General features: G+C 48.7%; 1 protein-coding gene across 1 annotated transcript; it reads left to right on the plus strand.

The window, feature by feature from the left end:
- Window positions 1-214: 214 nt before the first annotated feature.
- DRC1 (dynein regulatory complex subunit 1) lies at window positions 215-27276 on the plus strand. Its single transcript, XM_087823820.1, has 17 exons — window positions 215-394; window positions 2568-2655; window positions 4448-4560; window positions 6171-6354; window positions 6974-7111; window positions 8088-8174; window positions 9035-9157; window positions 15971-16110; window positions 18455-18589; window positions 18933-19168; window positions 20279-20391; window positions 21458-21547; window positions 22029-22115; window positions 24176-24465; window positions 25407-25550; window positions 25900-26002; window positions 27084-27276. Exons 1-17 carry the CDS (start codon window positions 240-242, stop codon window positions 27150-27152), a joined length of 2295 nt encoding a protein of 764 aa, XP_087679946.1. The 5' UTR covers window positions 215-239; the 3' UTR covers window positions 27153-27276.
- The last annotated feature ends 371 nt before the right edge of the window (window positions 27277-27647 follow it).

The following is a 27647-nucleotide window of genomic DNA, read 5'->3' on the forward strand; positions in this document are numbered from 1 at the left end:
GGCCCCGCGCTTAGTCTCCGGTCCGCGCCCACGCGGCCGGGCCTCCGCGGGCGCCGGACGGGGCGGCACCGAGCTGCGGGAGGCGGGGGTCGAGCGGGCGCTGGGCTCCCGCGCTGCCGGCGGCGGTGGGCGGGGCCTGCTGCGCGCGCACTCACTCCAATACCCTGGCAACGGCCTGTTGTTAGCAACCGGCGGTGGTCCCGCGCTAGTCCCCGGCGCCGCCTGCGGAGGTCCCCGCCATGAATCCGTCGGGCCCCCTGGGGGCCCTGGAGGAGAAGGACGTGGAACACTTAGCCACTCAGATCCTCGGGCCCTCGGTCCACTCGGATAACTCGGAGGAGCGGATCCAGGCCCGGCGCCTCCGCATCGCCGCGCGCCTGGACGCCCGGAGGCGGTGAGCGGGGCGGGGCGGGCCGCCCAGCGCCTCGGGGGACCCGGAGGCAATGGGGGGGGGCGGGGTGCGGCCAGGGCAGGAGGCCCCTGCAGTGAGGGGCTGGAGTGCCCCAAGTGTGAGAGGCCTTTAAAATTAAAAAAATAATAATTATTGGTTGATTTTGGAGAGGAAGGCGGGGAGAACATCATCTGTGGTTCCACCCGTTCACGCATTCATTGGTCCATTCTTGTATGTGTCTTGACCAGGGATCGAACCCACAACCTTGGCATATCTGGACGTGCTCTAACCCACTGAGCTACCCGACTAGGGCAGAGGGCCTTGTTTCTTGATGTGATAAACATTTCTTCCAGAAAGTTCAAGCAAAGTATGGGATAGTAAAACACTCAACATACTAGAAAAGTCAAAAACATAAATAATAATCCCTTCGACGCTTTCATTGGGAGCCAGATGCACCCAGCACTGTGGGCAATACACTGCAATGCAGATGATCCATGATCTCCTTCCCTCCCAGCCGGCCTGCCACTTCTGCTGGTCTCAGTGGCTTGTCTGTCTGTGTGACACCCTCATTCCTGAGTATCTGAGACCAATAACCTTATTCCTTTCAGGCCAGGGTTGCCACACCAGTCCATTCACAGACACAGTGGACGGCCATAGAGGGTAGGAAGAGGCACCTGCGTGATTCCCTGAATTCCTGACCACTGTACCTTATCCTGCTGGTCAGGGTCAGCTGCTCCACCAAGGCGGTGACTTCCCTTCTTGTCTGCTGGCCATTGGACACAAGGGGCCCAAAGTGGTGTTCTGTGTTCCAACAAAACTTCAGTTAATGAACACTGAAATGTGAATTTCATGTAATGTTTGCGTCATAAAATTTTCTTCATATTTTGATCTTATTTCCCCCTAAATTAATAAACTTCATTTCTTTTAGAGCAGTTTTAGGTTTACAGAAAAATCAAGTGCAAAATACAGAGTTTTCCCATATACCTCCTGCCCCATAACCTCTTCCACTGTCAACATCCCCAACCTGAGCGGTACATTTGTTACAGATGATGAACCTCATTGACGTCATTGTCAGCCAAAGTCCATAGTTTACATTGTGATCAACTCTTGGTGTCCTGTGGATTTTGACAACTATATAATGAAATGTACCCACCATTACAGTATTGTACAGAATGGTTTCACTGCCCTAAAAATCCTCTGTGCTCTGCCTGTTCACCCTGATCTTTTTAAAAACAACAACAATAACAAAACCAAGCATTTAAAAATGTAAAAATTATTCTTCACTTGTGAGTCATTCAAAAACCGGTAGGTTAGATTTGTCCCACAGGCTATAGTTTGCCAACCCCGATGTGATGAATCACTGAGATGTTCTGTGGGATATCCAGGTGGTCCTGATCTATTCAGACTATATTTTGACAGAGATCGGGAGAGTTAACATCGCCCTGTGAGTGTGAATATGTATTATTGTTAACCTTTTAAATATTTTCTAGTCTGATAGAGTTAACGATGACTCACAGTGTTTTCAGTTTCATTTCTCTGGTTATATGTGAAGTGGAACATATTTTCAAATGTCTCTTTGCCATTTGTTTCTCTTGTGAGTTGCCTGTTCACATTCTTTGCCAATTTTTCTATATGGTATTTTGTCTTTGGGGTCTTTTTTGGTATTGATTTGAAAGAGGTTTTTCTATATATATATTTAAACTATTAAAAAATTTTAAAATTGATTTTAGAGAGAGAGGAAGGGAGAGAGAAAGAGAAAGAAACACCAGTTTGCTGTTCCACCCATTCATGCACTCATCGCTTGACTCCTGCATGTGCCCTGACCAGGGATGGAACCTGCAACCTTAGCAGGAGACGACGCTCCAACTAACTGAGCCACCAGCCAGGGCAGAGGCGTTTCTATTTTATAGAAAGCGAACTTTTGTCAGACACCTTTTACCAGTTTAGCCCTTGACTTTCAAGGATAAAATTTTAAAATTTTAGGAAGTAAAACCTTACAATCTTTTATTCTCTCTCCTGTATTTACTTCTAGTGCTTTATGATTGTGCTTTTTTAATATCGAAATTTGTAACCATATGGGAAGTATTTTTTATATGGTACAAAGTCCCAGGGAACATTCAAATGTAGACTTTAAGTACAGGAATGGCTTGAGTTTCTCTGTTCTTTTCCACCACAGGGAAGCGCTCGGAGACTATTTAGATGGGAAGAAGGAGAGTGAGGAAGATCAAAGCAAGAGCCATAAACAGAAAGAGGAAAGCAGGCTGGTACGAACCGGAGAGCCAGTGGGGCCTGCCCGTCCTGGGAGACTAGAGAGCCGGGTGCCAGGGCATGGTTTTTGTGTTTAGACTAGAAGAAACTCAGCGGAGATGAGATCTCAACAGAAATCCTGTTTCCTGTCTCTAGGCAGAACCGAATTTAAATCTTTCCCATTTGGGGAGCTCTCTGGGAGCGAACTTTCGTATTCTAGTTTCTCGCATTGGTGCTGCCGCTTCTTTGCTCCTATACTTTTAAGGGCATTCACTATTCATTATAAAGTCCAAATAATTTAGCCTGACATTCAAGAGCTTTTGTGGTCTGTTCCCATCTTAACTTTCCAATCTTCCCTCCCATTGTTACCCAATGTGGGCCTTTCGCTTGCCTGGGCCCATCCTCTTGCTCAAGTCCAGTGGCTCTGCTCTTTCTGCTTTGTGCCGTTCACCATCTGGAATCCGAGCCCCCTCCCCTCCCCCCTCCCTCCCCCCTCCCCTCCCTCCCCCCTCCCCTCCCCTCCCCTCCCCTCCCCTCCCCTCCCCTCCCCTCCCCTCCCCTCCCCTCCCCTCCCCTCCCCTCCCCTCCCCTCCCCTCCATCTTCTCTCCTCTTCTTCCCTCTTTTCTTCTCTTTTTTCTCCCCTCCTGTCTCCAGGTTACCTTCCCAGGTTTTAAGACCATCTAAGTCCCAACCTTCCCACGAGTTCATCTGTTTTGTATTCATGAAAACTGCATTTCAAAATTTCTATAGACTAAGTGAGATGAAATAGAGTCTCTGATCATTTCAATGACTCCTTGGGATAAAGTTGTTTATAGGCCCTAGGTTCCAAGATGACTTGAGAGTTGGAGAATTTGTAAGTTCCAGAACAGACGTGGAAAACCTTAGGCATAACCTACAGCTGCCTGAACTTTTTGGTGAAATTATGGCATCACAAAAATGCCAGGAGTGAGGATACTGAGTGTGGAATTTACAAAGACGGATTAGAAGGGGGGGTTACCAAGAGCAAAATTCCTGAGCCCATTAAAGGAAAGGGCAGTGCAGCCAACTACAGTTCTGTCCTGTATTAGGACCCCTGTAACAAAAGATCCCACGTGACATTAGTTTAAATAAGGTAGAAGCTTATTTCCAGGGCTGATATGGGGGCCCCTCAAGGTTGGGCCCTCACCTCTTTGTGCCCTTCATCTGCTCACCACATGGTACGTTAGCACCACGTTCCAGCCTGGGAGAAGGGGGAAATAGGGGCCACAGAAGGAACACCATTTCCCTTCGAGGCACAATTCAGAAGTGGCACATACCTGTTCTGCTTATGTGCTATTGCTCAGGCCATTCTAGCTGCAAGGGAGTTTGGGAGGTATATCTATTTTTGGAGATCAAATGCCCAGCTAAAATTTGGGTGTTCGATTACTAAAAGAAGAGGGGAAATGGACACGGGAGCATGACTGCTATTGTCTGCCTCCCCTCCCCAACTGAGAGTCTTAGAAAGGACCCTGGCAGTGGCTGCCACTTGGAGGTCTGCTGGGGAAAGTGTATGTCCCTAGAGCACATGCCAGTGTAGAAAGAAAAGAAAAAAATAAGAAATTTTTTTAAAAAGACAAAAAGAAAAACAAAAAAGAAAAGTCTTAAGGTAGCTTTTGATTCCTGTTTGGGTGGATAGAAGAGTTACCAACAGCTGTGCAGAGTGTTTCTCATTTTATAAATTCTTTTAAAGTTATAAGTTTATAGTTCCCTGTAAACAGTTTTACAAATTTTATAAATATATAAATTCTTTATAAAGTGTTCTAACATTGTAAGCTCTTCTTTGCTTTCAGAAATTGGTTAAACTGCTGCTCTGTGGCACCGAGTTGGTGACAAATGTGCAGGTGGCTACAGACATCAGAGAAATCCACAGGAGGGTTGAAGAGGAGGAAGTGAAGCGCCAGAGGTGAGGGGCCCCTCTCGGCGCCCGTGGGCGTGTGGGTCTCCCCTCGGGTGTCTCAGCTCTCCCCAGTCGCTGGAAGGGGGCTTTGTCTCACAGTCTGGTCAGACCTTCTTCCCTCCCCCTGGCTTTCCTCCCTTCCCCCTCCCTCTCTCAAGCACTACAGTCCTGATAATGCGCCCAGCTGCGTGGATGCGGGGGGTGAGCACAGCCTCTGGTTTAATGTCTAGTCCAGGTAGACGTGGACCCACCCGGTCGTGATTCGTGTTGAAATGAAGGTTGTGTGTAAGGATTTGTGGACACAGAGATGAGGCGGCCTCTGAGTCTCCCTGGAGAGCTTGTAGAGGAACCTCCCCACGCGAAGTGACATCCGAGCTGCGCTGTAAAGGACGAGTGGGAGTTTGAGGAGCGGCCCTTTAGGCAGAGGGGACAGCTCGTGCAGGGGCACAGGTGGCTTGATGTGCTCGGGAGCGATGGTGGGGGGGTTCAGGCAGGGCCTTGGGGATGGGGAGAGGTGAGGCTGAGAAGGTGCGCTGCGCTGCCCGAGAGAGTGGCCGTGCCACACACCCCTTGCTGTTATGGACCACGTAGCGGGTGTTAAAGAAGAGCAGAGACTCCACGTTTGCAGCACAGAGGGTGAGGCGGATCGTGGGCACCCAGGGCAGACCTTCAGCTCAGCCCAGTCCTGGGCGGGAGGCCCGCGCACCCATCTTCCCAGGCCTCGGGCTGCCCAGCGGTCTGCAATTCAATGAGAAGAGCAACCGCTGGACCATTCTAGCCCAGCTCAGCACATTCATACATGGTACGATTTTAACAGCAGCATTTTTAGCTGTTCAGCGTAAGTAGTTTCCACACCGGCAACTTTACCACCTTTATTAGCAGATAGTTGGTGACTTTATTCTTGTAACTTCCCACTGTCCGTCATGGGCTGTGCCAGGAACTGAGTTGGCTGATATCACCCCAGCAGGGTCAGCCTGTGAAAGGCCTGAGTGCCAGGCCAAGGAGATAGCCAGTGAGGAAAAATGGATGGATTTAAGTGGCGGAGTTACAAGATAAACGTGGATTTTAAAAAGATGGCCTGATGGCTGTTTCTCATTTTTTTTTGAAGAAGAAGAAATCTAACTGAAATGTAAGAGGTACTGTGTGTCCTAGTTTGGAAGGTGGAAGAAGAAAGGGGATCACAAGATGATTAAGTTGTGATTCCTGTCGAGGGGGTGTGCACACTTGTTTGGGGACAGCCTTGTAGAAGTGCAGGGGCCGCTCTGGCACACACCCTAGGCCCTGTACTGGAGTTACACAGCGTAACTGGAGTTACACGGTACTTAACTACCGTGTGTCACCACCTCTCTCAGAAGCACTCTCGGTCCATATGCACGTGTGTATAGCTTTACTGTTTTGGTTATGTGTCACTTTGTCTCTTTGTTCTCAGTTGCTTATGGTCCAAGCATTAAACTAGAAGGAGACGTCTCAGAGTCGGGTTTGGTTTTGGGTGGCTGTACCTGGAGGCGGCGCTTGGCCCCCGGGCCCTGCCTGATAGATTCCGGAGGCCCTGCCCGCTCTGTGGGAAGGCAGCCTCGGAAGCTGCGCCCCCATGGCCTGCATGCTTGTGTCTGCAGGCTTGAAAAACTGGAAAACGAAGTCAAGACCAGCCAGGACAAATTCGATGAAATCACCTCCAAGTGGGAGGAAGGCAAACAGAAGAAAATTCCCCAGGACCTGTGGGAGATGCTCAACACCCAGCAGGTGCACTGTGCTGGGCTGATAGAAGACAAGAACAAGCTGATCAACGAGTTGCAGCAGGCAAGAGGCCCCGCCATTCCAGGCCGGCCAGGTGGGACCCGGCCGGGGTGGGGGCGTCAGCGGGGTTATTGGTGTGCGTCTCCTGAATGGAATAATGTGGAGGCCTCGCTGCAGGCCTCAGAATGCTGCGCAGCTCAGGCAATCAGCCTTTCACCAAAGAAAACGCTCCGTAGTGAGTTTAGAATGATTGGCTTCTAATAGAAACCGGTACTTTCATCGCAAATTTCAGATTTTATGTGTGTAGCTGAGGAATGGAACTTAGTCTGCAGTGGGTATGCTCCCCTGTTGGAGCCTGGACAGCAATTGCTCAGCTGGCACAGCCGGGCTTTCTGGGAGTCGCAGGGACATCGCAGCAAGCAGGGATGGGCGCTCTGATCCTGGGCTGCCCCTTCAGAGCTGTGCCCTGTGCTGAGCCTGCTCTGCACTGTCTGCCCCGGCCTCCTCCCGGGCCTCCCCTGGGCCTCCTCCTGGCCTCCTCAGACTCCCATGAAACCCGTCTCCTTGACCAGCTGTAATTCTCAGCTGTCACATCTGTGCTGACATCATCTGTGCTGAGAGGGGTCCAGGGGCGAGTGCTTCCGTCTCATGTGTGTCCGACCTTGGACATGCTCTCCTCTAGGAGTTAAAAACAAAGGACGACCAGTACGTGAAGGATTTGAAGAAACAGTCTGATGACATCTGCCTGCTCCTGGAGAGAATGGAGGAACAGGTGAAGAGCGTAATGAAAACCTTCCGCCAGGAGCTCAACCACATCGAGGTGCCGGTGTGAGGGGCCTGCTTTCTGCCGGGGGGTGGGGGGTGGGGGGTGGTGGAGGCGGGGTGGAGGCAGGGTGGCCCCAGTGTCCTGGTCCGCTGCTTCCTGTTCCTGCTCTGGGGGTCGCTGGTTTATTCACTCACTCAACAAACATTCATCAAGTGTCTGTTATTGCCAGGCACTGTACCAGGGCTGGGCATACAGCCATGAACAAAACGAGGGCCTTGGGGAAGCTTGTGCTCCTATGGGAGACAGCTAGACAGCCAGCAGACACGCTGCTAAGTGGGTAATTTGACAGGCGGTGATAAGTGCTCGGGAAGAAAACAGAAGTGGGCAAGGGTAAGAGGAGCGGAGGAGGGAGATTAGAGCTGTATAACCGTGATTTGCCTGACTTATTTATGATAGTCACGGATGAGGGATGGGAAAGGGGCATGGCAAACGGGACTCAGGAATCAGCACTTGGCATTTGAATGAGATACTTAATTGAAATTGAGACTGAGATCTTTCCAAAATGAGAGCGCGCCAGGAGCAGGGGCACCTCTCTCTCTGGATTATTAGAGACCCATTTCTGCATCCCGGGCCCACACCTCCTGAGCTCCATGCTGCCTTTGCTTCTGGGGACCCCAGCCCAGCAATATGACAATCCTAGTCATGGCTGAGCTACATGCCAGGGTTTGCCCTGCGACTGCCAACAAGGGCATTGGCCTTCCTCTAGCTGCCTGCCTCAGATATTGATTAAGCCACAGAACAGTTGGCACATTTCCTCTCTCAGCTTGTGTGAAGTATACGCTTCATAACACTAATTTCCATGCAGCTCCTTCCGCAGTCATTGGCTACGTAACCCCTGGCATGTCTGCATTTGGATTTGACTTGGTGTGGTTGGTGACAGGGCACTTGACTGTTGGCTATGGGCTGTTTGATACTGTGGGACCTGCCTAATCAGAACAGACACAAGAGCCCTTTTCCTTCCTGGTTGTAGAAAGCATTTGAGGTGGAGCGACAGGAACTCCTGACCAGTAATAAGAAGAAATGGGAGCGGGCCCTGCAGGCTCACAACGCCAAAGAGGTACGGTGGGGGTGGGGGTGGGGGTAGGGAGAGGGTGGGTATGTCAGCGTGGGTCCTTGGAGTCTGGGTGATTTCTACTGTGACTGAACAAGCTGGCCGTTTGTATCTTGGGGAAGATCACCATGCAGATGTTCAGTACTGTTCTTCGTAGTTCATCAGTGCAGTCTTGCTGAGGGCCGTTCCCCCCGCTCGTGGTGGGTGCCGCCTTGGCAGCTCACTGTGGTTTCCATGCTCCTGTCACTTTCTCCTTTGTTTCCTGGGGATCTGCCTCAGCCATGGATATTTTCGTGGCCCAAGAAAGTGCTCTAAGACATATTTTAAAGGGTATAGGGTTATCAATTTATTTCAGAGACATAAAGAACAAAGAAATAACTTTACCAAGATTCAGTGGATACTTTTTTTTTTTTATAGAAATACAAGCATCTGACTGCAGGGTCTGTGTTTAATTTCTTTTTTCCCAGTTTATTTTTCAGTTACAGTTGACATGATATTATATTAGTGTCATGTGCACAACACAGCGATTAGACATTTATATACTTTACGAAGTGATTGCCCCGATAAGTCTGGTACTCCCTGGCACCATGCATTAGTTATTACATTACTGATTCTGTTCCCTATGCTGTATGTTACATCCCGTGTGCTTAATTTCCTAGTGCAACGTTCCTCCTGGAGTTTCAGGAGTAAGGACCCCATTAAGCAATGCAAAGCCTTGGGGCACAGGGGCTCCTGAGCCCTGACAGACTCCCTGGAGAGTCATGACACTTTCAGACTTCCCCTGTGTCACACTTGTCAGGCCACCTGAAGGACTGAGTTGGGACAGGGATAGGGCCCGACCTCCCCTTGTCTTCCTGTGCCTTCAGCTGGAGTATCTTATGAACCGTCTCAGGAAAGCCGAGGACTATGAGAAGCAGCTGAACAAGCAGAGGACATGGGACATTGAAGAATACAACATGATCAAGATCAAGCTGGAGCAGGATGTGCAGGTGGGACTCGCTCCTCAGCCGCAGCAGCCGGAGAGCACCGGGAGCCTTCCCCCTCGGTGTCTCCCGGTGACATTCCGGGGTTGGTCCATTCAGCAGATACTTATTGATGATCTGCCTTCTTTTAAATGGCCGTATCTGAAGGAGCTCATGTACAAGACGTACGTGGGGAAATGCTTTCTCCAATAACTAGGGGAGAACTGCCAAGATGCCTAAAGGGGTCTCGAAACCAGGACCCACGAGGAATTGTTGAGAGAATTGTGCACTCTAGCTGAGCAGAGGGAAAGTGTCCCTAAAGCAAGTTAGCTGTGTCAGAGGGTGAAACTGGGACAGCCACCATCCAATGAGTGTCTAACGCATTCCAGGCCCTTGAGGCAGTTTCTCTCATCCTCACACTACCGTGAAAGGGAGAAATCACTAATAGCGTTTTCTATGCCAGCAAACTGAGGCTCAAACACAAGGATACTTATCAGGTAAATGATCAGCGCTGGATCCAAACCCAGTTCTGCCGGCTCGATAGCCTGCACCTTTGCAATAATTCCAAACAGCCCCTCACTGGTGGTTGGACATGGCTGTAGGGCAGATTCTGACTCACCGTCAAAGAACCTTTTACTAGTTAGAACTGCCCGAAGTAGAAAGGATTATTCCTCAAAACACAGAGTCCTTTATCCCATAACGTACTCACAGGCTGAATGATGGTGTCTGTCTGCAGTGCCGAAGGATTCCTGCAGTGGGAGGAGGGTAGACTTTCTAGTTTCTAAAGTTCTTTCCAAGTCTAGGATTCTGTGTTTCAACATCAGTTAAAAAAAAGTACACAGCTCTAATTACGTTCAGATGCATTACAATTTCATCATAATACTCAAGCTCGGTTCATTCATTTCAGTCTCTACCTAGAGAAGCATGTTAGATTAAAGCTCTTCCACATAGCCTTTGGGAGAGTTTTCGTTCTCACTCCTCTCGTCATTTTACATAAAGAGGTGAAATAAAAAGTCCCATTAGACTACAAATATTTTTACTGCTCTTGAAAAATTTCCTTGGCCTTTCTCGTATGAATGTCATGGAAAGGAGAGTTACTGACAAAGAACAGTAGAGTCTGTAATAGAGCGGTACTACTTGTGTGGGCTGCATACATTACACTTTTAATGAAAATGGCTATTGTTAAACTTTCTGGAGTTATCTTGGTAATATGATAATTTATGTGACAAAACTATACACCATTGACCTCAAACAGTGAAATAATGGAACGTTGTGTTCTTTTTTGTTGTTGTTTTGTTTTTTTCTTTTGTGGTAAGAGCACTTAATATAAGATCTACCCTCTTAGCAAAATTTTAAGTATACAATATGATGTTGTTAATCACGGGCCCCCTGTTGTACAGTAAATCCCCGGAACTTACTCATTCTGTGTAAGCGAAACTTTGTACCCTTGACCAGTGCCTCCCCATTTCTTCCACCCCTGGCCCCTGGCAGCCCCGGTAGCAAATTCTACTCTCTGCTTTTATAAGTTTGACCATTTTGTTTTATTTATTTATTTATTTATTTATTTATTTATTTATTTATTTATGTTTATAAAATATATTTTTATTGATTTCAGAGAGAGGATGGGAGAGGGAGAGAGGGATAGAAACATCAATGATGAGAGTCATTGATCGGCTGTCTCCTGCACACCTCCTGCTGGGGATCTAGCTTGCAACTGGGGCATGTGCCCTGACCGGGAATCGAACTGTGATCTCCTGGATCCTAGGTTGATGCTCAACCACTGAGCCATGCCAGCTGGGTGAGTTTGACCATTTTAGATCCCACATATAAGTGAGATCACATAGATCTTTCTGTGTCTGGCTTGTTTCACTTAGCATAACATCCTCCAGGTCCATCTGTATTGTTGCAAATGGCAGGAACTCCTTCTTTTTAAAGACTGAAGAATATTCCATTGTATGTATGTGGCACACTTTCTTTATCCATTAGCCGACAGCTGCACATTTAGGTTGTTTCCATATCTTGGCTCTTGTGAATATTGCTACAATGAACATGGGAGTGCAGATACCTCTTCAAGATCCAGATTTCAGTTCCTGCGGATGCCTACCCAGAATTGGGACAGCTGGATCAAATAATAATTCTATTTTTAATTTTTTTGAGGAGCCTCCATATTGTTTCCATAGTGGCTGCACCAATTTTCATTCTTACCAGCAGTGTACAAGGGTCCTCTTTTCTCTATATCCTTGCCAACACTTGTCCTTTGTTTTTTGATAATAGCCATCCTTCCAGGTGTGAGGTGGTAACACATTGTAGTTTTGCTTTTAGTTTCCCTGATGCTTAGCCATGTTGAACACTGTTTCATATACCTGTTGGACATATACCTGTATGTCTTCTTGGAGAAATGTCTATTCAGGTCCTTTGCCCATTTTCTAATTGGGTAATTTATTTTTTTGCTGTTGAGTTGTAGGAGTGGAACCTCATGTTCTTAATCTAATTTTCAAATGCTTGAACAAAACGAAAAAATTCTGGGACATGGTGAGGTTATGGGAGTTTGAAGGTAAGGTAAGACTAAGGAGGTGAGGGGACAGAGGGGCAGCGAGCCTGGGAGAGCTGGTTGTCCTGGCTGCCCCTCTCTGGAAGGACTCATGCTGGAGTGTGGGCATGCGGGAGGCAGGCTGACGGAAATATTCAGAGGGGAAAGTGTGTGCGGTTCCTCTGCAAAACAGATTTTCCTGGGTTAGAATGGAAACCAAGAGTGCACTCTACTGCGTTATCCCTTTAACTGGGAAAATACAATCAGATCAGGGACTTCCCGTATTGCAGTGTGGGCAATATTTTAGTAGATCGGACTTCATCACAGTGCCTCTTAGCTGCACTTTCACTGGACATTAAAGTCAAGCAGCGTCGATTTTTGCCAGGGAGATGTGGCATGCAGCTCAATGTCAAATTTGCTCTTCCTAACTAATTCGTAGCATTGAATCAGTTCTGAAATACAGAACTAAATTTTTTGTAAATTACAAAAATAGAAAGGATCCAATATACATATATTTGGTTTGATGGGTAAAATAAAAGAAGTAAAAAAAAAAAAAAAGTGCATCCTTTTCCAGTGCTTACTGCCAGTCGTGTCACATTGTGAATGAGCAGCGAGAAGCCGAGAAACACTGCTCAGGGGAATTTTACCACCTCCGCCCACCCCTAAATAAAATTGCTAGGAAAACTTAGTTCTCAATGCAGGAAGTAAATGGCTACATGTTTTTGCTTGTTTGTTTTTTAAGGGCCTGAAGTGCTCATTTGAACTTGTAAAATGGTTTAGTTCAACTTTAGGCGCTGTCACCCTTAATACCAGAATATTAATCACAACATAAAGTACAACTTTGCAAAATACCTTTGGATAATTGAAAAAATAAGTGGAGACATTTAACATAATTAATCATTATTTTAAAACATAAAGCTACATTCAGTGTGTGACGACCAGGAACGGCTGTACATTGAGACTAAAACCTGAGATAATTAGCAATAGAATCATGGTGAGCTTAGGTGTTGCAAACCAGTAATGAGTAGTGTGATTCATGTAATTGCCTGATGCAGACTCCACTGTAAGAGGCACAAGACTGATTAATTCTGTAAGTTCAGTGACAGTACCGCCAGTGATGTCATGAACTCAAGAGGCTGTCCTGGGGCAGAGCTAAGATGAAGGAGTGGCTGACCTGCGGCCTGTAGAGATGGTCAGTAGAGGTGCCCGGCACATCGCTAGTGCCTCTAGGCGCCTGTCCTCGAAGAACGTGCTCTAGCAAAGAGCAGGAGCCAACGTGTTCCACAGGAGGAAATAAAATCGCTAATAAATATTCAACAGCACGCATGAGCAAAGCCATGTAAATTAAAACAGTCAGTGACAGGTGATTATTATTATCATTTGCCTAGAAAAGCAGCACAGATTTAAGTTCTTTCAGGTCACAAAGGAAAAGACACGACCTAATTACTTTAGTTCAGAATTTTCTAAATTGTGTTCAGCGAAGTGAGATACTAGCAATGTTTTCACAAAACTAACCAAAAAAGTGAGGCCAGTGATGTATTTTTTCCTTTCAATATGTAGGAAATAGGGTCCATTTACACAGTCATTGTTATGTACAATCTACCTTGAAGAATGGCATTTACATGGAAGTTCACAGTAGAGCTTGCATTTATAATTCAAGTTCTCACTGCGTTATGAATATAAAAACTGTTCTGTGGTTAGGGAAGTTTGGGAAATGCCATCTTAGTGATAAGAGTTATTGCAAAGCTACGCAGAGGAGGAGGTCCCTGGACATCCTGAGAGCAGACATCCAGGCTCTCTGGGTCTCAGGGCTCCTGATGATCAGAGGGAAGACAAGAACCCCCCTCATTGTCCTTCCAAATCCAGAGCAGCCCTGGAGACCCTCCTCTTCTATGAATGTTCATACTTTCTGATTGTCACCATCCAACACGGAGCTTTTCTATTGGACTTTGTGCTGTGCCAGCTCATAGGCCAATGACCTCCCCAGTGCCCAGGGCTGTCAGGCTGATTTCATTTGGAACATGAGGACATAAATTGTTGTGACTTTGCAGGAAGAGCTGCTCTGAGTCCCTTTCCTTGGTAGACACTTGGCCATCCCTAGAGGGGTCCAGGGCTGAGAACTGCTCAGCCTAGGACCAGCCAGGATTATTGCACTTGAAAAGAGGCTGCACTGCTAGCATCCTCCATAGGCCTTTCGGGGTGTTGTTCAAGTCAGCAATTTTCAAAATTAAATTTAATCATGCTTAGGAAGAGTCAGGTGCAGCTCCCTACCGCACCCCAAGCACCCCCGCCCAAGGGCTGGGCCTGCACTTAGAACCTCATAGCCTGTCCTGTGCAATGCTCAGTGCAGGCAGGGTGTGGGGAAGTGGGCATGTGTACACATGGCCAGTGGGAGTGTCAACCATAAATTGCCCTTTGGAAAGCCATTTATTGAGAGCCTTTGACCTAGTAATTTCACTTCAGAGAATCTAAGGAAATAAAAAAATACCCCAAAAGTTTTATATACAGTTGTCCCCAGAATTATGTTAATATTGAAAATTACCAAAGCAATATAAATGTACGACTGTAGGGAAATGGTAAACTGTATGTTGAGTAACCATACATACTTCATATATGGTAAATCATTTTACAAAAGTATTATGCACCATTAAAATTATGTTAATAAAACTTTACTAATGTGGAAATTCTTATGTTGTAATATTAAGAGAGGAAGACAAGATATAAAGTTGTAGTTATAGTTTGACCTTAACTATGTAAAGGACACTGGAAGGGCACATGTCAGTGTTAACAGAGCTGCCTTTGGGGAGTGGAATTATAGGTAGTTTTCCCTCCCCCTTCTCCTACGTCTTCTTTTTCTTCATTGTACTTTCTGCATTTTCTACAATGAGCAAATATTAGTTCCACAAGTTTTTACAAAGAAAACCATATAACTAATAAATGGAATTAAAAAGTTGGCTGAACAAGTGGAGAATCTGAGAGGCACAATTGGTTGTCATCCCAGTGACCGCTGGCCACCTGTTAGAGAGTAGATATTGCAGGCTCCTGTTCTGAAGGGGACGTTCACGTCCCTGCCCCATATCTGGGAGAGTTAAGGGCGCTGTGGACTAATTCCTTCAGTGACAAAGTGGGGAATCACCGGATTCCACGGGGACGGTGGAAGTGACTCACCCTCTGATAACGTGTGTGCAGCGCCTTTGCCCCCACAGTGCCCCCGGAGGATGACTCACGGGGTGGTGACAGCTGCCTGGCATCGCTTCCTCTGTGCTTTCCTTGGCAAAGGTCTGCGGCCTCCGGAGGGAGATGGGAAGGAGGCTTGAAAGAACATGTCACATGTCGCTGCTTTATCGAGGCCTGAGCACACTCACTTGCGTTCTCGCTCCTCGTTTCGCTCAGGAGGGGCATGAGCCAGCCGTCTGCCTGCCCGGCCTCCAGCTTTGCCCCTCTGATCTGTTTTCTCGCCGGCTGTGAGAATGACCTTCCCCCGCGTGGACCCGTCACTCCACTCTTCTGCTTCCCGTCCTCAGCGGCCTCCGTCGCCTTCAGGATGAAGCGCTCAGTGCCCAGCGTGGCCAGGCCCTGCTGGCCTGTCAGCCTCGTTTCTGACCAGCCCCTGCCTCATACCTCAGTCCTAAAGAGCTCGGGGTTTCCCCAGAGCACCTCTCTCTAGAACTTTCTCTTCTCAGGTGGCCGCCCGAGTGACTCCTACCTATTCTCTGGGTCTCAGGCTGACGCCATCTTTTCAGGGGTGCCTGCCCTGGCTTGGGGGTGCTCCTCTCATTGGTCCCATGCCAGCCTGTGCTTACCCCTCTCCTACTTCTTACCACCAGTGCTTGTCATCTGTCTCTCTCCTGGACAGGGCAGGACTGTGCCTTTTTCACCAGCGTTTTCCCAGCAGCACCTAGTAAAATGTCTGACATACTATACTAGGCACTCAATAAATACTTGCTGAATGCATGAATACAGCGAATGGAAACCCCAAAAGGAAGGATGGTTGTGTCTGTTCTTTATAATGAGCGTGGTCTGCAGGCTTCCGTGGCAGCATTAACTTTCACGGTATTTCTAGTGGGGCTGCTCAGATCTCTGAAGGGTCTGGAGCAGCGGACCATGGGGATAGCTTGCAGTTGAATGATTTATATATTTTCTGGTTGGCCTTTAACTTGCCTCTAATGATACATTTCCTAAGGGTTCAGGTGGGACACTTGTCCTTAAGGTTCCTCTGATATGACTCCAGAATGTACTACCAGGGACCCTCAGGCGTAACAAACTAAAGCAGGGCCAAGTGGTGATATCTTTTTTAACTTTAACTTTAGATTCTTGAGCAACAGCTCCAGCAAATGAAAGCAACATATCAGCTAAACCAGGAGAAGTTAGAGTACAACTTCCAGGTGCTGAAAAAGAGAGACGAAGAAAGCACAGTGATTAAGTCCCAGCAGAAGAGGAAGATGAACCGGTGAGCTGGCTCTCGCACCTTCCTTCTGGGCCCCTGCGCGCTGAGAATGGGTGGGCGCATGTGCTTCCCTTTTGTGGGAGCGCAAGCTGTCAAAAATATAACTGATTCTTATTCAAAGAAGGGTTTTTTTTTTAGGAAAGATAATACATTCAACTGGTTCTGCGCTCTCCCACTTCCTCCTAGAAAGAGCCTACAGCAAGAAGTGAGCCAGGATGTGGGGATGTGGGGATGTGGCAGTCCGAGGGCACAGAGGGAGGGATGGGCAAGTCAAGTGTTCCATGGAGAGGTTGCGTGGGGGAGAAGGGGCCTGGTGCGGGGGGCGGGGGAGGCCGAGCTTGGGTTTGATCCACGGGGCAGAACCAGGAGCTGCAGCATCCCCACCATCCTGTCCTCACTGGCTCTTCCATCTGACTCCAAACTTACACGGCTTCCTTTATCTTGAAAAATCCTTCCACTGAGCCTGCTGCGCCTCTGTGAGCACACTTTTTTCTCTTCTTGCTTCTACGGCCGTTTTCCCTTCCTCATCGCTTACCTTCCACCCCCAGCATTTATAATTTGACCTCTGACCCCATAATTGGACAGGCTCTTCTCTCTGTAGGGCACCAATGATGCCATTCCAGCCCGCACTGTGGCTTTCCCTCAGGCCTCGTCCTGGTATTGTTGGATACTGAATCTCAGGAAATTTCTTTGGTTTTCATGACTTTAAAAGATTTGCTTTGCTTTTCTCAATTTATTCCTAATTTGTTTCCTTGGGTGGTTCTGCTTTTTCTTGTCTGATAAGAAAGCATTTTATCTCCCCTTTTTATTTCATTGCCCTGAACATCAGTCTCATGGCTTTGAAGATCCCCTCTTTGTTGATGACGACCAACTTCATGTTCCCAATCCCCCCTCCCCTTCGTGCTCTACCTGGAACTGCCAACAGACATTTCCCCTTGGAGAGTCACTGTCATTTCCAGTGCACAGTTTCTGGAACCAGCCTTGCTGACCCTCCCAGGTCTCCCATCACCCTCCTCACCCCCCTTCCCAGCCAGGCACTGGGGACTTGACCTTTGTTGAGCTTCCCCCTGCAGCCGTCCCCTCCTGCCCACTCCTTTCTTGCTACCTTGCTCAGAATCCAGGATGCCACTGCAGTCTATCTTTGTTCCATTAGCTTCTATAATTAGATGGTGTAAAGAAACTCCTTTACTAAATGATGTTGGAAAAAAACACTTTGGATGGCTACTTAAAAATTTTTTTTTTGACACCTATGTATGGAAAGTCTAGAATGCTATAGTTAGGAAAGTGAATTAGGTATATCTTTTTTCAGAGACTAAGTTAACTCATTTTCACATATTATTGAGGATTAAAAAAGGAATGATCAGTGTTTTGTTTTAGGAACCTTCTGGTTATATCAGAATAATACTTAAGAGGGAAATTTTTATTTTTAGAATTTTCAACCTTCTTCTATGTCAGCCTTCAACCTCTCTATTCCTGTGTAAATGGGGCACTGACATAAGACACCTCAGTAGTTTGAAGTCTGAAGCATGGTCCTGGGTCTCAAAGCTCTGCCTGCTATGCATATTTCATGGGACAAGTTTCCATGCACAGGGCTCCTGTTAGCAGCGAGGCGGGGAGCGGTGGCATGCCTGCATTCACAGTGCAATGGCCAGGTTGTAGCTGTCACTGTGATGGAACCTGTCAGCACTCCCCTCCCCCGGCCCCTGGTATAGCTCTCCTATAGCATTTCTCACACTGTACTGTCGTTAATGTTTGTCTTTGTGTCTTACTGGACTGAGATCATTTTACTCATTTTTGTGTTGGAACATATCTCTGGCACGAAAGAGACCCTTCATGCCTGATAAATGAATAAGTGAATGAGTGGGTGAATGAATGAGTGAATGAATGAGTTATTGGACCTGTTACCAGTATCAGCTCTTTGAGAATGGAGGACTCATATATCCTAGGCTTGTGATGTGCAGTTTTAATTTTTCCCTTTCTATCTGCCTCATTTCAGAAGGCCAGAAGTTGAGAGAGATGATTTAAATATGTGAGGTTGGTACTAGAGAGGGACACTGACAAATGGTGTGTTGAGGAAGATTCAGTCACACTCTTGCTTAGGACATGGCCTCTTGGTGGGTTTGGGCTTCTGGACTATTTTAAGTGAGTTTTGTTCTGGACGATCCCATGACCTCCTGTTGCCTGCCTTTCCCTGATCCCAGCTGGAGCTGTGTTTGGGAATATGCGGGAGGGTGTTCTGCCCTTCCACAGGTTGGTTCCTGGGCTCTGTAGAACTGAGCGAAGTAAATGAAAGGAACATTACACCTTCTATTCAGCAGCCCTAACTTTTCTTTCCTCTTCAACCCAGCCTGCATGATATACTTAACAATTTGAGATCAAAATATGCCAAGCAGACCAAGCAGTATCAGGAGGAGAACCAGTCACTAACCTCGGACTATAAACGCCTTGTGATACAATTCAAGGAGCTGCAGAAAGCCATGAGGTACGTTAGGGAACTGGGTCCTAGAACAGAGGTCGCAGGGGTGGAGCTGGTGGTGGCTGTGATTTCATTAGACTTTGATATCAGCAGATTTTGGGGGGAGCTGGACCAGGCCCTAAGTTCTTTGTGCTGTCTTCCTTGTTTCTTTACTTGCATGTCACCTACCTTTTCTTGAGACGTCCTGGGATGGCTTTCAGCCTGTCACAGGTGAGGGTTGGTGGCCCAGGGATTGGGCCAGGCCTGGGATTTACCACAGTTCTGTCTCAGTTCTCACTCTCCTACCAATTGAAGGACCCTCGCCAGGCCCTGGGGTCAGCTGACCATGCTCAGTAACTCTCCTTCGCAGGCATTTTGCTCTTATTGATGAGCAGAAGTTTCGGGAGATTTGGCTGATGAATGAAGAGGAGGCGAAGGATCTGATAAGCAGAGCCTTTGATGTAGACAGGATCATCCATACCCACCACCTGGGGCTCCCCTGGACGGCACCTGACTTCTGGTTCCTGAAGAACGTGGGGCCTATATCTCAGCAGCAGCTGCAGAAGTCAGCCACAGAAGTATTGGAAGAAGTGCTGATGCAAACAGGTGACTAGAACAGAGTCACAGTCTTAGGGCTCTGAGAACATCAGGTCCACCCATTCATTTCACAGATAAGGAAACTGCAGTCTAGAGAAGGGGAAGAGGTCTCATAGCTAAAAGGTCTGTAGGGTACAATTGGTTGACATAGCTTTTAAGTCTCTAATTTATAGCTGTACGCTTTCCCCTGTATTATCAACTGGAAGTTAGATCTAGAAGCTTGATATCAGACTCGGGTTTAATTTCCTTTTGCTAAGTACACTGCTGTGTACCTCCATGGGGATGAACTAAGGTGAGGTTGTCTCTCCTTTTGTGATGTTAGCAACCATTAATAATCATTGTGCAAGACCCATGGACTGCATCAGGGATTGCAAGATGGTGATATTCTAAATGTTATAAGGGCATCACTTATAATATGTTATCATAACAGCTGGAACACTCCTGAAAAGGGAATCTTCCCCCTGCCAGCTGTTCATTACTCTGAGATACAGTTTGTACAGGAAAAGCAGGATAGATGCTTATTCTTTCTTCATTTACCAGTTTGCAGAATAAATGGGTTGGGTCTCTAGCGTCTTCCTTAGGTCACCACTGATGTTTGTATACATTCAAAAAGCACCATGGTAAGCACATGGATTTAAACAAATTTGATATGTTTTGGTTGACTGCAATTACTATCCTTACTGATGCTCGAATTGTCCCACCTTTGGCCAACAGGAGTCTCCTCATGCTGTTTTCTGGGTCCTTTAGACACAACCCTGGTAGTCTTTGACAGCTTCTTGGCTTTCCAGAATGACCAGAGGTTCCAGGCTCACATTGTACTTTTCCTGCTTCAAGTTTGGAAGCAGCCGTTTCTCCAGGGAGGTCTGGATCTTTTCCATAGGGAACGGTATTTTGAAACCACAGCCTGGGTGCTGGAGCGCTCATTGTTTCGGATTGCTCATTGCTTCTAGGCTTCGTATGTTTTATAGATAAAATAATCCTATGCTCTTGACAGAGCCTAAAGGGGCTTTTTAGGAGGTGAGTTTTCTCAAGGGAAGACATTTGACTGTATTTCAAAGTCAACCAGGCCAAGGAATGATCTTCTTTCCCTTTTCCCCTTCTCTCTACGCCCATCTGCAGAAGAAGAGGGGCTGGAAGGGACCGACTCAGAACCAGAGTCTTACCTGGACCTGCCGGGGCAGGTTTCTGCGACCACGACCAGGAAGATCCTAACGCTCCTGTGTGACGAGTCGGTGAGGGGCTGCTGGGGGGCTGCTGGCGGGTGGCCCTGCCGACTTCCTGCTCTTGTTTCTCGTGTACTCTTCTGAAGACTCTGGCGGGGCCAGAGGTGGCCCGGAGGCAGGAGTGGACTGGCCCTCAGGAGTATTACTGGGGGATGGTCACAGGCAGTCCGGCCTCAGAGCTGGCTCAGGGGCGAATGGGTTCTCCCTTAGCAGGTCAGCCAGGCGTAGTCCAGGCTGGCAACAGCCCCCTGCTAATGAAACAAAATGCTCATTCTGCAAGGGAAGGGGCACCAGTGCTACCTCCCTGAACCCGCCTGCCAAGTAATGTGGCTCCAACTGCACGGCCTTTTTCTCTCGGAGCTCCGTTGGCAATTATTCTGGGTGTATTAGGCGTTGGCTGTCTGCATTGCATATTAGCAGAGCCCGCTAGACTTAGGGAGAGGGCTGCCTCGGAGCTGGTTCAGCTGGAGGGTGGGTGGTTACTTGATGGGTGCTTATTTAGATTTTACAGTTTTGAGATGATAGAAGAGGCAGAGCAAGGATCAGCAGCCTCCAACCCCCTGGGGACAGTTGGGACCATTTTCTTCGGCACGGAGGCCAGTTCCTGGCCCTGAAGGAGGCAGCTGGCAGGTGCTCCCCCTCTACCGCAGGCTCGCTGCCAGGGGCCACCTTCCCACTGCCTGCTTCCAACCTTTTGGTGCCTGCTGCTGTGCTCTGTAGCTATTGGGGACTAGCATTTCGGCGAAGTGACATTGGGTAGGTGGGAATCTGTGACTGGGCCAGGTCTGGACTGCTGTGGGCAACTCAGGTTTTTACCCAGGGACTTGTGGGTGAGGCGAGTCTGCACCCTACTGAGGTGGGGGAATTACGCCCGTGGTGAGGATTGGCTTTGCCCCTGGGAAGGGCTCCAAGGCATCCCAAGCAGGCCCTGCTCTGGGGAACCCGCGGCCCAGCCTCGTCCCTGGGCTTCTGCTCTGAGGAGTCACCCCTGGCTGGTCGCAGAGGAGGCTGCAGACCCCGGGACTTGCCCCTGAAAGCTGTCTCTGACTGGGGATGCCGTCTCCCTTCTCCCCAGGGTTTCCTCATAGAGAACAAGCTGCTGAGTCTTCTCCTTCCCCTGGAGAAGACCGAGTGCTACCTGCTGAAGTTGGACGCCATATTCTCAGTGAGTCCCACTGGGCCGAGGGGACATGGGAGCAGGTGGGGGCCTCATTCCAAGGCAGCCTCCTAGGTGTTTCCAATGTTGCCTTAGCCCTGGGAGTCGATGTGGGTCTCCCAGGGCCTTCCTGGGCTCACCGTCCCCTCGCTCCCTTCTCTCAGTCGGTCTCAGGCATTAGGTGTCTCCCACCCCTGGCCCTGCCTCTGCAGGCTGCTCTCTTGGGGCCCAGCTCCCAGGCTGCAGATCCCCCCACAGCCCCCTTAGCACTCTAGTTCCCATCAGGCCTACATGGAGCAGTCTCCTCTCTGTTCTGATTCCAGCGTCCCCAGTTCCCTGCGCTGTCCCATGTTGAGTGGCCTCCAGTCTGGGCCAGGGATCCTGAGGGGAGCAGGCCAAGCCTCTTGCTCTCAGGGGCTGAGGACCTATCAACCCCATGGCAGGTGGCTCCCGATGTGGTGTCTGAGGAGTCATTCTGTCTTTTCCTCAGGCCCTTGGACTTGAAAGTGAGGATGACTTATATAAGCTGGTGAACTTCTTCCTCAAATACCGGGCTCATCATCTCCTCTCCAGCCAGGTGAGGCAAAGGGCAGTCGAAAAGAGAGCACTTTAAATTCTCCTGGAAGCCCCCAGGAGGCACTGCTAGCACTGGATAATATTTCTAGAGAAACATGAGGGTTTTATGGCAGGGAGAGGTAAGTTAGCATTTCCTTTATTATTATTGCCTTTTCTATTTGCAAAGGAAAGAATGGCTGGGGATGAGAGGGTGTTCTCCTACTGAGGTCTTCCCTCAAAGCCAGGCCCAGGTGAGGTCTGGGCCCACCAAGTTATCAATATTTGATCTATAACACTTTCCTGCAAAGCTGAGCCCATTTATAATGCCTACCTTGATTGTAATGGACTATTCTGAGGAAATCATCATGATAAAAATATAAGATTTTAATTTGAACATTAAAAACTTGAATTTAAAAATTAAAAAGTTGAATTTAAAAGGATGTTTTTAGTATTGCTAGCTCCAGTGTAAGTATCCTGATATGCTTCCAAAAAGAGTTGGTTGTGTGGACAAAAGCCAGAAGCTATAAAGAAGAAAAACTCATAGTGCCCCATGCCAGAGCAGAATGTGGCCTTGTACTATTGCCTGGCCTCTGCTGGTAGGCTGCAGGCACTGACGCGGGTTGCACAGTGGAGGGGGGTGGAGAAAGATACATTTGACTATATTAAAAAAATTCTGTAGGACAAAAATCACTATAAGTAAAGTTAAGATACACATGACAGCTGGGAAAAAATATTTTTGACTCATGACAGTTAAGGGATAATTTCCTTAATATATAAAGAATTCCCATAAACCAATAAGAAAAAACCAACTACTCAATGGAACAGACAAGGGATCTGAACAAACAGCTCCTAGAAGAGGCAACAGAATTAACTCTTAAACATGTAAAAGGGTAATGGGGCTTTTTGTAGTAAGAGAAATGCAAATTAAACTGCTCAGATTTACCTTCGCCTGTCAGGTTGGCAAAGATGTGTGAGTTTGAGAACCCAGTGATGGCTCCGGTGTGGGAAACAGGCACACTCACAAGTTGCTAGTGGGAGTGTAACTTGTTGCAGTCTCCATGGGGGGCAGTTTGGCAGCATGAGTTATAAAACTGTATATGCCTTACCCTGCAATTCCTTTCCTAAGGTATACACATGCACAAGCACTTGAAATGTGCTTATTGTAGCGTGTTCATTGCAGCTTTGTTTGAAATGGCAGAAGACTGGAGACCACCTAAATTCCTACCATTAAGGACTTGATTAAATAATACATGGTGCATCTACACCATGTATTACTGTGCAACTGTAAAAAAGAAGGAACAGTTCTTTGTGTATTTATTTGCTAGGATCACTAAGCTTTATTGGTATGTTAAAAAAGTAAAGTGCAGAATTATGCGTGTTGGATAGTATCATTGATGTAAAAATGGGATGGAAACGTGTGTCTTGTGTGGATATAATATGTCTTTGCAAGGATACGTAAACTGACAACATTGGTTTGTGGGGAGTGAATTGCAGGAACTAAGAGACAAGAGCAGGAAGAAGACATTTTGAAATTTAAAAATTAGAATAAAATTTATTTTGTATTATGAGTCGAAGGGAGGTATATATCACATAAGCTTTATGAATGCCTATAAAATAGCCCCTGTCAGCCCAGATTTAGAAATAGAGCATTATCATTGTTTCCAAGCCCGCACGTGCCTCTCCCTGGCCCATTCCCCTTCTTTTTCACTCTCTCTCCTCACTATTTCTTTTCTTGTGTAAATGTCTTCCTTTGATCTTTTCTGTAACTTCTATAACTTCCTATAAAATTTTCTCTTTTTTCCCCGTCTGTCTTTAAATTTTTAAAATTATTTTTAGAGAGAGAAGCATCAATTTTTGGTTCTACTTATTTAAACATTTATTGGTTGCTTCAGGTGAGTGCCGTGGCTGGGGATTGAACCTACAACCTTGGCCTATCGGATGACTCTCTAACCAACTGAGCCACCCAGCCACGGCCACTTCCTGTCTGTTCTTTATACACTCATGCTTGTATAAACGCCCAACCCATGGTTGCCTCTGGTACCTTTCTTCAGATCAACCCCTGGAATCTGTCACCCCCTGCAGGAGCAAATGAGCCCGGTGCCAGCATTGGAGCCAGCAGAGCAGCTAGAAATCAAGGGAGAAGAAGAGGAAAGTCGTGTGGAAGGAGAGCCAGAAAGCCTTGTGGAAGGGGAGGCAGAAAGCCTTGTGGAAGGGGAGCCAGAAAGCCTTGTGGAAAGGGCGCCAGAAAGCCTTGCGGAAGGGGAGCCAGAAAGCTCTGCTGAAGAGGGGGCCCCCTCTTCTCCCAGGCTCATCCACCCCAATGATGTCCTTAAGATCCTGGAGGCCTTTGTCAAGGGCCTGAAGAAGCCCAGGTGGGATGTGGCGCAGAGGCCTTGCCTGAGAACTGGGGGAGCTGGATGGAAAGAGGGGCCAAGCAGATGGAGAAGTGGAGAAGAAGCTGCTGAGCAAGAACCCGGGGGAGTGAGGAAGGGTGTCTGAAAGGACGCTAAGGGATCAGCGGACATTATAATGAAAGAACGGGGTGGAGAAGTCCATCCGTTGTTCATTCATCCGTTCATTTTTTGGAGTTGGCTATGTGTAGGCCCCGAGGGAATAACACCTGTGATCAGAACAATGGTCCAGTCGTGTGCAGGCGTCACGTTGCTTAGAGGAGGAAGTGGTCAATTCCATTTGGCATGTGGGGGAGAGCTTCGGGAGGGGGTGGCACTGGAACTGGGTTTTCCTAGGTGGATAAAGTGGAGGGAAGGGCATTTCAGGATGTCACAGCATGGGGAAAGGCCTGGTGTGGTCAAGAATAGTAACGGAGGTATGGCTCTAGTGCCAGGGCCTGGCTAGTGGGCCGGTGGGTGGGAGAGCCAGCTCAGATCTAGGAAAGCCTGCTATGTGCCCAAGATCTTGGTCTTCTTCTTTCAGTGGACTGGAGCCAGAAGTGGACCTTAAGCAGTGGGGGAGCTGTGATTAGACTTGCATGACAAATATCGAGAGCTGGTTGGATGCATTTGTGAGAGAAATGGGCATAGTACTGAGCTCTAAAGCCAGTGAGGTCTAATGATTGAGGGAAAAGGGTGGAGAAACTGCAGTGGTGCCCTGGCACTGAGACCCAGGACCAGTGAGGAAAAGCGTATATCCTTTCCCAGAGCCTCCCCTAATCCGATAGGCTTGTGTGACTGAGTGGGAAGGTGACAGGTAGCAAAGCAGTACGTCTGTGAGGGACAGGCACTGTGACTGGCGGTGTTTGGGGGCTTGGGTGGTGCCAGGTGGACTTGATGGCACCTGTGCCCTTGACCTTCAGGGACTCTCGGGCCCCAGTGAAGCTGCTGAAGGATGAGCGAGATAACTCCAAGGACTCCGAGTACTGGAAGGCCCTGGCCACGGTTATCCCTCAACCCACGCAGAACCTCTGGGACGGTCTCTACGCAGCCTTGGAGAAGTACCAGTGCGTGTGTGTCATGGCCCAGGAGGAGGGAGCGGGGCAGGCAGTGGGGAAGGATCCCGCTGGAGCGGCCACATTTGCCGCCTCCCTGCCCATGAATTCCTGGGGAGGAGCTGCCTTTGGCAACTCCTGTTGGGGGGTGTGCAGTGCTGGTGACTGGCCCTCTGGCCCTCTGGCCCTCTGGCCCTGCTCTCCTGTTCTGTTCCCTCTCGCCTGGCTCGTTTCAGGCAGGAGGGCTGCTCTGCTGGGTGCGGCTTCTGGGGCCCTCTTCCATCTCTAGCCAGAACAGAAACAGAGATCCCTGCTAGAGGAGGGGGGAACCGTGGCATCTCACCAATTTTTCTGCCCAAAGCCTCGTCCTGACCCAGAGGGCCGAGCTGCTGCTCGAAAACAATGCGCTGGAGCAGCAGAACACGGAGCTCCAGCTACTGCTGCAGCAGTACCTAGACTCCAAGGTGGGCGATGGGACCCTCGGCGGGGGGTGGGGGGTTGGGCAGGAGGCTGGAGTGGGGCAGAGGTGCGGGGGCACTGGGGCTGATAGTAGGAAATGAGGATCCAGTCCCTCATAAGAGGCAAGTGAGCTTTGAGATGCGGGTTGTCATGGTTCCCGAGATGCCCGTGGTTCTGGGCACCAGCTGCTCGCTGGACCACTCTCAGAAGCAGTGTGGGGCCAGTGATGTGTCACAGCTTGCTGACACAAAAAGGGGGATCAAAGCCTGGAGACTGCTTGCCAAGAGCATGTGCTCTCCCCGCTCTGCCAGCCAGGTTATCTGGCCTGGGATGTGACATGGACAGAGGAGGCTCCAACTAGGGCGGAGATTCTCTGGCCCCCACTGGTGCCTACTCCAGCGATAGTTGGGGAACATGGCCTGACAAGAAGAGGAATCTCACTGTCTCTGCTCCCTTCAGTTCATAACACAATTAGTTGCTGGTGGGGTGTCCTTCACACAGTGCTGAAGTCATGGACCAAGAAAGTCCTGACATTGGGCTGAGCATAGTTCCTCTGCCATCAGCTGTGCATGTGAGAGGTGACTGAGGCCAGCCGCAAACTCAGGCACTGGGGCTGTGTGGCCCTGTGTGGTCTCAGGCCCCAGGCTATACCTGGACTGAGGATGTGGTAAGCTTGGATGTCATGATGACCTTGTGGCCTGTGACAAGGATTCAGACATTACGTGACCATGTGGTCCACCTTTCCATCAATGCTACTGCAGAAGGGGTTGGGGAGGAGCAGGGTAGACTGGGGATGGGAGGACAGGTGAAGAGGGGGAGAGAATTTAAGAGGATGGGTCAGAGTAGAAGGTTAAAGACATTTCCAGAGGTTAGCTGGCTGGAGTAGAAGCCGAGCAAGAAGCCCTGCAACGTGTCTTCTGAAGGGAGGCAGATGTGGGCTTTCCCGACATCTGGAAGCACCTGGAGAGGAAACGCATGAAGAGATTCAGAGGCCTGTGGGAGCACCGCCGTGTGCACCTGACCGCAGAGGTCACGAGGAAGGAGGACCCTGGGAAAAGGTAACGACCTTCACTCGCTCTTTTCCAGATAAACTCGGAACTGCAAGTTCCTCCGACTCAGGTGTTCCGGATCCCCACAAAGTCCAACCAGACCTGAAATGGGTGCTGTTTAAGAGTGGACACCGGTGTTGGTGCCTGAGCCGGAGCTGGCACATGGGGCCCGGGGAGCTCAGGGCGTGCTCTGCATTTCCCAGGGCTGCCACTGTAGCAAGAGGAGTTTCCTGTATTCTGTTGTCATGAGTAAAGTCTTTAAAAAGTTGTGGGTGAATCTTTTTTTTAAAGGAGGTCAGGTCCAGTGAGACACAGGCTCCTACCCCCACCCCTGGGTTATGAGGGGACTTTGTTCCCCGCCACAGATTATGATATGAGGACAGGCACGGTGCTGTGGGATGAGGCACAAGCCAGTGGTGTGGGGCTCCCTTGTTGTTTCGGGGGGCAGTTGCAGTCTATGTGTGGAAGCTGGAGCTCTGGGGCAGCTTGTGGGGGCTTCAGCTTTTGGACTGTCCTTGGGCCTGCGGGACCCTTCTGGGGCCCCCTGGGCTAGGATGTGAGGCTTCTCCAGTGGGCACCCTGGGCAGTGGTCCTATGCATT

Source organism: Miniopterus natalensis, chromosome 13 (assembly GCF_054644295.1).
Source record: "Miniopterus natalensis isolate mMinNat1 chromosome 13, mMinNat1.hap1, whole genome shotgun sequence".
NCBI lineage: Eukaryota > Metazoa > Chordata > Mammalia > Chiroptera > Miniopteridae > Miniopterus > Miniopterus natalensis.

Coding starts and splice junctions, on each gene's coding strand:
- DRC1 (XM_087823820.1), top strand. CDS start 240: ATGAATCCGTCGGGCCCCCTGGGGGCCCTGGAGGAGAAGGACGTGGAA. Junction 4,561..6,170: donor GAGGAAGTGAAGCGCCAGAG/GTGAGGGGCCCC, acceptor TTGTGTCTGCAG/GCTTGAAAAACTGGAAAACG. Junction 8,175..9,034: donor AGGCTCACAACGCCAAAGAG/GTACGGTGGGGG, acceptor CTGTGCCTTCAG/CTGGAGTATCTTATGAACCG.